At 39.4% G+C, this 11,827-nt stretch overlaps 1 protein-coding gene across 1 annotated transcript; it reads left to right on the forward strand.

Annotated features, from left to right (window-relative positions):
* The first annotated feature begins 8,516 nt into the window (after positions 1-8,516).
* LOC116570975 (olfactory receptor 1L8-like) lies at positions 8,517-9,446 on the forward strand. Its single transcript, XM_032308633.1, has one exon. The coding sequence runs from the start codon at positions 8,517-8,519 to the stop codon at positions 9,444-9,446; it is 930 nt and encodes a 309-aa protein (XP_032164524.1).
* Positions 9,447-11,827: the final 2,381 nt, after the last annotated feature.

Consider the following 11,827-nt stretch of genomic DNA (forward strand, 5'->3'; position numbering starts at 1 on the left):
TACGCAAAGCAATCTACACATTCAATGCAATCCCTATCAAAATGCCATCAACATTTTTCACAGAGCTGGAACAAATAATCCTAAAATATGTATGGAACCAGAAAAGACCCCAAATAGCCAAGGGAAGGTTGAAAAAGAATACCAAGCCTGGAGGCATCACAATTCCAGACTTCAAACTGTGTTACCATTTGGTGCTGGCACAAAAACAGACCATAGATCAATGGAGCAGAATAGAGAAGCCAGAAATGGACCCTCAACTCTATGGTCAACTAATCTTCAACAAAGCAGGAAAGAATATCCAATGGAAAAAAGGCAGTCTCTTCAACAAGTGTTGGGAGAATTGGACTGCCACATGTAGAAGAATGAAACTGGACCATTCTCTTACAACATACACAAATATAAACTCAAAATGAGTGAAAGTCCTAAATGTGAGACAGGAATAAAAGTCCTAGAGGAGAACACAGGCAGCAGCCTCTTTGATCTCAGTTGCAGCAACTTCTTACTAGACATGTCTCCAAAGGCAAAAGAAACAAAAGCAAAAATGAACTATTGGAACTTCATCAAGATCAAAAGCTTCTGCACAAAGCATGATACGCTTTAGTTCCATCCATGTTGTCGCAAATGGCAAGATTTCATTTCTTTTGATGGCTGCATAGTATTCCATTGTGTATATATACCACATCTTCTTGATCCATTCATCTATTGATGGACATCTAGGTTCTTTCCATAGTTTGGCTACTGTGGACATTGCTGCTATAAACATTCCCCAAACAGAGAAAGACAACTATCATATGATCTCCCTGATATGAGGAAGTGGTGATGCAACATGGGGGCTTAAGTGGGTAGGAGAAGAATCAATGAAACAAGATGGGATTGGGAGGGAGACAAACCATAAGTGACTCTTAATCTCACAAAACAAACTGAGGGTTGCTGGAGGGAGGGGGTTTGGGAGAAGGGGGTGGGATTATGGACATTGGGGAGGGTATGTGCTTTGGTGAGTGCTGTGAAGTGTGTAAACCTGGTGATTCACAGACCTGTACCCCTGGGGATAAAAATATATGTTTATAAAAAATAAAAAATTAAAACTGGCATTGGACAATAAAAAAAAAAAGCTTCTGCACAGCAAAAGAAACAGTCAACAAAACAAAGAGGCAACCCACAGAATGGGAGAAGATATTTGCAAATGGCATATCTGATAAAGAGTTAGTATCCAAAACCTATATAACTTATCAAGTTTGAACTTGGGTGGCTTATTCAGTTGCATCTTCCTTTGGCTCAGGTCATGACCCCAGGGTCTGGGGATCGAGTCCCACCTCTGGGGGTCCCTGCTCAGTGGAGAATCTGCTTCTTCCTCTCCCTCTGCTCCTACCTCCTGCTCATGCTCTCTCTCTCTTTCTCACACTCACTCTCAAATAAATAAATACAATCTTTTTTAAAAACTGAAAAAAATAACCTATCCAACTACATACCCAAAAAAACAAATAATCCAGTTAAGAAATGGGCAGAAGACGTGAAGAGACATTTCTCCAAAGAAGACATACAAGTGGACAATAGACATATGAAAAAAAATGCTCAATATCACTTGACATCAAAACCACAAGGAGATACCACCTCATGCCAGTCAGAGTGGCTAAAATTAACAAGTCAGGAAATAATTGATATTGGCAAAAATGCGGAGAAAGGGGAATCCATGTATACTGCTGGTGGGAATGCAAGCTGGTACAGCCACTCTAGTATAGTATGAACATTCCTCAGAAAGTTAAAAAGATAGCTAACCTGTGACTCAGCAATTGCACTACTAGGTGTTTATCCAAAGGATACAAACATAGTGATTCGAAAGGGCACATGCACCCCAATGTTTATAGCAGCAATGTCCACAATAGCCAAACTGTGGAAATAGCTGAGATGTCCACTGACAGAGGAATGGATAAAGAAGAGGTAGTGTGTGTGTGTGTATGTGTGTATATATATGTAGGTATATATATGTAGGTATATATATATATATATATATTACCCAGGATCAAAAAGAATGACATATTGCCATTTGCAATGATATGGATGGAACTAGAGGGTATTGTGGTAAATGAAATAAGTCAGTCAGAAAAGGACAAATATCAAATGGTTTCACTCATGTGGATTTTAAGAAATAAAACAGATGGGGTACCTGGGTGACTCAGTTGGTTAAGCAACTGTCTTCAACTCAAGCTCTGATCTGATGGTCCTGGTGTCAAGCCCTCATCGGGCTCCTTGCCTAGTGGGGAGACTGCTTCTCTCTACCTCTGCCTACCACTCCCCCTGCTTATGCTTTCTCTCATGCTATCTCTCTCTCTGTCAAATAAATAAATAGATAAATAAATAAATAAATAAATAAATAAATAAAATAAATCTTAACACAAAAAATAGAAAACAGGGGCATCTGGGTGGCTCAGTGGGTTAAAGCCTCTGCCTTTGGCTCAGGTCATGATCCCAGGGTCCTGGGATCGAGCCCCCGCATCGGGCTCTCTGCTCAGCAGGGAGCCTCCCTCCCTTCCTCTCTCACTGCCTGCCTCTCTGCCTACTTGTGACCTCTGTCAAATAAATAAAGAAAATCTAAAAAAAAAAAAAGAAAGAAAACAGAGGAACATAGAGGAAAGGAAGGACAAATAAAATAAGATGAAAATTGAGAGGGAGACAAACCATAAGAGATGCTGAACTCTAGGAAACAAACTGAGGGTTGCTGGAGGGGTAGTGGGGGTCAGGGGAGGGATAATTGGATGATGTGAATTAAGGAGGGCACTTTATGTAATGAGCATTGGGTGTTATATGCAACTGATGAATCACTAAATTCTACCTCTAAAACTAATAAAAACACAAATAAAATAAATAAAAAGAGTTGACTTATGCAATTGTGGGAGCTGGCAAGTCCAAAATCCACAGCTGCAGACAGCTCTGCAGGCTGGAAACTCAGGCAGTCTTGAGCCAGAGTCTCTTCTCCAGGAAGCCTCAGTTTTTGCTTATATTCTGAAGGCCTTAAGTAAAACATTTTACTTTATTTACTTAAATTACATTCCTTTACTTAAAGTCAACCGATTGTAGATGTCAGTCATATCTACAAAATACCTCCACAGCAAAATATAAATTAGAATTTGGCTAAATAAGTAGGCACCATAGCCCAGCCATCTTGACACGGAAAATGAATCTTTACAAGTGGTGAGGTCAGAATGTCTGTCAAGGAAACCGCACCAGGGAAGAATTATGGAGATGGAGTGGCTAGATCAGCAACCAGTAAGGGGTATTGCTCCATATGAGGAGACTGAGTGTACTCAATAAAACATTCTAGTCCCTTGCTTGGTTTTTAGACCTGAGTCACTTTTTAGTCCCCAAATCCACTGACTGATGGAGAGCCCACATCTCAAGGAGGAAGAGCCATGTAACAACACAGGGGTATACCCATGTCTTCCCCAAGGGTACATATAGCATTTACCTGGCAACTTTAAATGGGGAAATGTCATCATGATTTCACTGTTAGAGAGAATGAGTATGGACAGGGTACCAAATGGAGTACTGACCCAAATCGCTTATACAGTGGGTCCGCTTAATCTACAGACCCACCATGTGATTTCACTAGTTTCCTAATATATAACTACAAAGATATGCGTGGCAGTTGGCACATCCTCAACATTCAATCCCTGGCCTGTGAGAAGCTCCTGAAACTGCCCATCCCCAAGTCAGGGTAATAAATCAAAAATAATATATCGCAGGGAAATGGCACAGAAAGCATACCAAGTTGAATGTCCATTATTTCTCCCCTTGATTCACCATTTGAGTTCCTATGAAAAACAGACAGAGCCTGGAAGGTGACAGTGGACCATTGCAAAGTCAACCAAGTAGTAGGTGCAGTATTAGCCATCCTTCAGATGTGGTATATTTGCTACCAAAGACTAGTATTTGGCCTCAGGTGCATGATTTGCAGCCACTGATCTTGTGGATGCATTATTTTCCACCACTCACACATAAAAGGATCAGAAACAGTTTGCATGCACTTGGAATGAAAATGGTATATATTTTCATCAAGACTCTATTAACTCTTCTGAATTCTGTCATAGTAGAGTCCAAACAGTCCATGCAGACTGTTTGCATATCCCATAGGACATCACACTACTCCATTGTATCAAAGATACCATGGTAATTGGACCAGATAACCAAGAAGTTGCTAGCAAGTTGGAACTTTAACAAGACACAGTCTTGAGGGTAGAAGCTAAGCACTGTAAAGATGCAGGGGATATAAAGAAGCACTGTAAAGATCCAAGTGATCTAGAAGAGGGTTTGGAAAGCAATGGCTGCATAGAATTTTCCCTTATAACCAGCTGACAGAGGAGGGAAATGCTTGAGCATGGTTCACAAGTGGGTCAGCTCACTGTTTAAGTGCAGGTCAAAAATGGATAATGAGTGCACTATAGCTCATCAAGGGTGGCCTTGTAAGGTAGTCCTCAGCTTTAAGCTCTCTTTGGACATGACCTCAGCTGAAAGAAACTGCTACATCTGAGTATCCTTTCTTCCAGAAGCACCCCACTCCCAATGATCAACATGGGGATATAAAGAATTGTCCTCCTTGACATCCTAGCTCCAGAGCTCCCAGTAAGGTCAGCTGAGACCTTCATGAGGACTGTATCACAACCCACCTTTTCCCTCTGCCCAGCTCTGCTTCCTTTCTCTCCCTCCCACAGATGGGGATTCCTAGAGCACTCTGTAATGAACACCTTGCAGGCTAATCTCCATCTGAAAGACTGCTTCCTGGAGAACCCAAATGGTAGCACTCCCTACTCACTGAACACACACACACACACACACACACACACACACACACACACACACGTGTGCAGAACCTATCACCTTTGATTACCCTACACTGAGGACACTAAAGCATGCCCTGGAGATGTTATGGTAAGTTTAAACGGCTCTGGAAATAGCCTCAATCTTAAGAAGGTGGCCTCAGGAGTTAATTGTCCCCCTGAGGGCAACTCCACTCAATTCTGTGGCCATTGTGATTTCTGTATCAAGAGAGAGTTCACAGAGCAAATTCTCTTGAGGAGTCAGGTTGGAATGAGCACTCCAAAGCTCTCTCAGCACAAGAAGGACCCAAAGGTGTCCAGGAGAGCAGAGACAAACCCATGAGAAGACCATAGGGTTTCACCAACCAGGAGAGTTCCTGCTACAGTGAGTCTGGGCATCTCAGCCTTCTACAGTGGGGAGCAGAAAAAAACTGAATGATGCTGAGAGACAGAGGATGAGGAATAGATAGGGATGGGATCCAGAATCAGGAAAATATTTTTTCCCTCTGGAATCCAGAGGAATCTATCTTCTCTTTCTTCCTTCTTCCCAACCCCTCTTGCTCATTGCTGGCTAGAAAATCAAAAGGGCAGCTTTGACTGATAGGTAAATGTAACCAATTTGGAAAAATGGCTCAGGAGAGAGAAAATATTTTTTTTAACTGGGAAAAGTGAGAAGATATCTGGATATGGAAAGTGAACATCATCATACTCACTGACCATCCACCTCACCTGGATATTTATTGCAGCCTCTATTTGGCTCCTCTGGCTCCAAAAATCATATGGACACAATATATCAGAGATCAGCCTAATAATAAGTCTGGCTTTGTATTTTGTGACCACCCTATTTGATCTGTGGTCCAGTGTGTATCATTATCCCATGGTTTCCAGGAACCAGATTCTCAATAGGTGCAGAAGAGGAGTTTAGTAGAAAAGATACACACACACACACACACACACACACACACACACACACATACACACACATCCCCTTCCCTGACACATCCCAGGTTTTTAGAATAATTCCCTAGGATTCTCACTTCCAAAACTTCCTTCCATTTTATCAAGTACTCAACCCAGATAAGACACAGGGACTTGTAAGATAGTCCTCAGCCTTAAGCGGTCTTTGGGGATGACCTCAGCTGAAAAAAACTTTTAAATCACTTTAAATCTTATCTCATACTCCCCAGTCATCTCCTTCACAAATAACTTATTTTTTATGTATATATTTTACAAGCTGTACTTATATGTTAAGTTTCATTAGCTCTTTAAAATACCTAAAATCACACAGGGCACAGGTGACAGTATAAACCTCCACCTTGTGCTTCCAGGTCCAGCCCACTTTCTACCACACTCTCGACTCAATACACATGTAATGCACCAGCCATCCAAGACCAAATTCCTCCTGTTGCCAGTTAATCACGTGTATTAGAATTTTCAAACTCTGCATTCTGTTGAACACAGAAAAACTAGATTTCCCATTGTAAAAGCAAAGGTCTGTTTTAATGTGGGACAAAAAAAAATTTTAGGAAAAAATGGTGGGACATATGTGTGTTTTAAAATAGAAAATAAAAAATAGAAAATGGCTTTAAAAAAATAGAAAATGATCAAGCATGCACAGATCCTGTGCATGGCTATTTCAGATATATTTTATAGCTTTACAAAAACATGAGAAGACACATAGTGGTTAAATCCTGAAATCCACAATTAGTCCTGAGTTTGAAACATATTTCTGCTATTTACTTGATATGTGAGTTTAGCAAATTATTGTTACTCTCTCTATCTGTTTCCTCATCAAAAAAAAGAAAGCTGGGAATAATAATAGTTTATGTTTCATAAGTTTACAGTGAGGATTAAACAAAGTCCCACTTATATGGGATAAGAGCTTAATTGTTGATTTACTCACAGATTAGTCAAAGCATGGACAAATGCATCTTCTAAAAAGGCTTTGTAGATTCATATTAAGGTCAGTATGACCATTAGAGCATTAAAGTGTGGGCTAGGATTATTTTAGTATTCTGACTCATTACTTTTGAGAATGTGTACAGATACCTAGCTGGGGAAAAAGTCATTGGCACCAATGGTGATGGGAAAGAGAAGACAGTATTATCAAATACTTACTTTCTCTCTCTCTCTCTGGAACTATTCTAAGTGCTTTGGGCACATTATATCATGAAAATCTCATAAAAATATTATGGAGAAAATATTAATATAGCTATTCACAGATAAGAACACTGAAATTTAAAGATATTCAATTACTTGCCTGCTATTAGCCAGCTGGAAACTAGACATTTAATTGTTGTATGAACAAATGAATAAATAGCCATTCTTTGAATTGCTATTAAAGTCATGCCTATCCATGTTGATCTTCTGCTTAGATGATCTGTCCATTGCTATGAGTACAGTGTTGAAGTCTCCTACTATTAATGAAGCCAAAAAACAAACAAGCAAACAAACCAAACCAAACCAAACCAAAACAAGTCTATCCAATGTGCCCATTCTCAAGGTCTGGATGAATAATTTAAAACACTCCGTAGACACGAGGATATCTGAATATATGCTGTTTATGGCAGCAAAGAGTTAGAGGACATAGTAAGTCAGGTGAGCCACATGATACAATGGAAAGAGTTAGAACCAGAACATAGATAGATATCCAAAAAATTATATACAGAGAGAAAAAAAACAGAATGAAATATATGCCATAGTATTTTTAAGTAATTATTGAAGTAAATGGAAGAAAAACATACCTAAACAAAGCAATAATATATATTTTTCAATTATATATATATATAACTAAATAAACAAATGGCTGCTGGCATGGAAAAACATATGCTTGCTTAATGGTTGGATATCCAAGATGTGAAAACATGATCTGACTTAGGAAACGAGAGGAAAAATAGAAAGTAAATTTAAAACAAGGATTTATATGGACTGATACTGATAGGTTAACATTCACTAAGGAATATGAACTTCTAAATAAGTACCTCTAAAGATAAACCAAGCATGACAGTAAAACTTTGCTGACCTGGGTTCATTATTCCTCTGATTTCCTTATTGAATATTTCATCAAATCCTTCTTTTTGGCAAGGAGATTCAAAGATAAAGCTCAGCATGACATAACTGAAAATTTGTTCTGATATAGACAGAGAAAAATGAAACCATCTAATCTAAAATAAATTCCCAACCCTACCTTTGTAAGTCTCTATCCTCTTATGGGATTTATATTTCCTTATACACCATAGAACTATCTGATGGCAGATAGATGATAGATAGGTAGATCAATAGGTAGATAGGTAGATATAGATCCTCCATGCCTGGATTGTCTCTGTCTTTTTCACAGTGGTGCCCCTACTCCCAGAGAGTATTTTACACAAAGTAGGTACTCAGTTAGCAATTATTTTTAAGATTTGATACTAAGCTGAAATAGTTAAGCTCTGTTTCTGAAGGAAAATTCTTCTTCTGAAAGTCCATGCTATCAACACCAGTAGCATGTGAAGTCAGCAAGCTGAGACAGGGCAGCATCAAGGACCACAAATATGACAAGTTGTCCACATGGTAGCTAATGGGTGGAAAGTAAAAGAAAGCTTTAAGGGGGGAAAGTAATAGTAGGTAGAAACATACTTACTGCCTTGTTTGTGATTACGGTTGTGAAAGAAATGTTTGTGTGTTAAGGGGTAAGATCTTCTCTGTTTAGTTGGCGATGTGACCATGGAAAAAGTCAACCAAACCAGCAGTGTCTCTGAATTCATTCTCCTGGGGCTCTCCTCCCGGCCTGAAGACCAGACACCCCTCTTTATCCTCTTCCTCACCATGTACCTGGTCACCATAATTGGGAACCTACTCATCATTGTGGCCATCCACTCTGACCCCCAGCTCCAGACCCCCATGTATTTCTTCTTGAGTTTCCTGTCCTTCACTGACATTTGCTTTACAACAACAGTTGTCCCCAGGATGCTAGTGAACTTCCTGTCAGAGAAGACCATCTCCTATGCTGGGTGTCTGACACAGATGTATTTCATTTATGCTCTGGCCAACACTGATAGCTGCCTTCTAGTGGTCATGGCCTTTGATCGCTATGTGGCCATCTGTGACCCCTTCCACTATGTCACCACCATGAACCACCGCCGCTGTGTCCTGCTGGTGGCCTTTTCCTTCTCACTTCCTCACCTCCACTCACTCCTACACACCCTACTTCTGAATCGCCTCATCTTCTGTCACTCCAATGTTATCTACCATTTCTTCTGTGACATCAAGCCTTTGCTAAAATTGTCCTGCTCTTCCACATTTGTCAATGAAATCATGATAACATCAGAAGGCTCCATTGTTTTGGTGACCCCCTTTCTGTGCATTACTTTCTCTTACATACGAATTTTCATCACAGTTCTCAAGATTCCCTCAGCTGCTGGGAAACGCAAAGCTTTCTCCACCTGTGGCTCCCACCTCACCGTGGTAACTCTCTTTTATGGAAGCATCTTCTATGTTTATTTACAACCCTTGTCCACATACGCTGTTAGAGATCGTGTGGCAACACTTGCCTACACAGTTCTGTCCTCCATGCTAAATCCTTTTATCTATACTCTGAGAAACAGAGACATGGAAAGGGGCCTGAGGAAGCTGATAGCCAGGAGGAAGTCCTAGCCAGAACCTCTGGGAGCGTGTTCATGAGGGTCTCTGCTCCCCTGGACCCTGTTTCTGCTGGTCAGCAGGCATAATCATATCTGTCATGAATGTTGGGTTGTATCCATGTCTTTACATTTGCAGCCATCAACCACTGAGCCTATTATGATTCAGCAAATTGTTCAAGGTCAGCCAAGTTCCTGGGTTCCAGTTTTCACATTTCTACCTCTCTCCTCTTCTCCAGGAAACCACATCTTTTTCATTCTCCCAAGGGCTGTTGAAACCTCTGTTTTCCACAAAAATTGGTGGACCTAACTCATATCTATTCAATGACTTTGATTCCCTTAGTATCCTTCTTACTTTAATGAACTTTTGTAATCAGTTTTGCTAGCTTTTTCAAGGTCATTACAGTAATTTAGGAAGAGAAAGAGATACAGAGAGACAGAAATTGAGAGTTTCCTATATTTGAAACTTCCACAAAAGCAAAGAATATGTCTGGCCTGTCAGTTTATACAGGGATCATGCCTCTTCTTTCTTCTCTATCACTGATAGGAAGATATTCTGGGGTCTGTAGTGAACACAAGCCCAGCTCTTAGACCTGATTAGCTAAATAACTTAGAAGTTCAACACACAACTGAACCTATGAACAGGCCAGTGTGCAAGGGCCAGAGTTGCTTCCGGGTCCTTACCCTGGTCATCTGGTGCTTATCCTTCACAGACAATCACTCCCCTTCTGACCTCTCTTACCTTCAACTCCCCTTAGAGATCCCTCAATTTCTACCATTCCTACCACTCTGAAGTCTGTCTGCTTCTCAGGGAAAGATTTATTGTAACTACTTAGAATTAGTCTCAGTATCTTTTGAAGAGAGACTCAAAGCCCATATGTGAACATTGCAAGCAGATATAACTAGGAGCTTCCAGAACTAAACGTAGAGGCTCTGGGATGTAGAGTTATCCAGTGCTACAGGCTAGTACTTGATTCTGTATACTGTTGTTTTCATTCTTTATTCTCTATTACTGTCTCAGGGATTTTAGTCTTTACTGTATTTTCTATTTTAATATTTTGCCACTTACTATTGTGTATCATTTCCAAAGATATTACTCAGCAGGTCTCACATGGGGCCTGTGAACCCGAATTTTAATAAGCATCTCCCCCTAAAGAAAACTAACATGGCCTCATGTGAGAAGCTGAATATTTGAAAATTTCTGAGCATTCCATATCTCTATGTTTTATTTCTAGGACTCATGTCCTAAAGTAATAGTACATCAAATTATAAAAATGCATGTACACAGACACTTTTTGATTACAGCATTGTCTATAATAGTGAAAAGTTAAAAACAATCTAAATGTCCATCAATAGAATAGATAAATGATGGTTCAATTTTTCCGTAGAAATAAATAATATGTGGTCAGTTTAAATAATGATGCCTATTTCTATCACTGCCCTGAAAAGCTATTATGAATGAAGAGCAAGTTGAAAATAAAATGCTTAAGAATAAGCCTGGGAAAAATAAAGGGGAGGGGGATCAGATGGGAAGATGAACTATGAGAGACTATGGACTTCAGGAAATGAACTGAGGTTTCTAGAGGGGAGGGGAGTGGGGGGATGGGTTAGACCAGTAATGGGTATTAAGAAGGGCATATATTGCATGGAGCACTTGGCGTTATACACAATCAGTGAATCATGAAACACAACATCAAAAACTAATGATATACTGTATAGTGACTAACATAACATAAAAAGAAAAGAATAAACCTGGGTGTTATATGCAATTAATGAATCATGGAACACTACATCAAAAACTAATGATGTACTGTATGGTGCCTAACATAACATAATAAAAAAAAAGAAGAAACCTCTTTTGAAAAAGAATAAACCTATTAATAAATGATGATAAAATACTTAATAATAAATCTGTATTTTAAGAGTGTATATATATAATGATTAAGTAATAGTATATATTCAGTAAAGAAATCTCCTATTGAATATGGTTAATTCTAGGAGATGACATGGAATAGAAAAGGAGATGATGTCTGTTTTTAGCTTCTACATATCTGGAATATTTGAATTTATTAAAATGGGACATATATTTTTTGTAGAACTAATCACTAATTAAAATGTAATATAAGATTGCTCTGTTGTTCATATCACTGACTTTCGTTCAGGTCATGATCTCAGGGTCCTGGAATTGAGCCGCATGTCTGGCTCCATGGTCAGCATGGAGTCTGCTAGGGATTCTCTCACCCTCTGCTCTTCCCCCACTCTCTCTCTCTCTCTCTCTCTCCCTTTCTCTCTTTCTAAAATCAATAAATTAAATCTTTTTTTAAGGAATATCACCAGCTCTCCTTTTATTTTTTTAAGGATTTTATTTATTTATTTGACAGACAGAGATTACAAGTA

The sequence above is a fragment of the Mustela erminea genome, chromosome 12 (genome assembly GCF_009829155.1).
Source record: "Mustela erminea isolate mMusErm1 chromosome 12, mMusErm1.Pri, whole genome shotgun sequence".
NCBI classification, from domain to species: domain Eukaryota; kingdom Metazoa; phylum Chordata; class Mammalia; order Carnivora; family Mustelidae; genus Mustela; species Mustela erminea.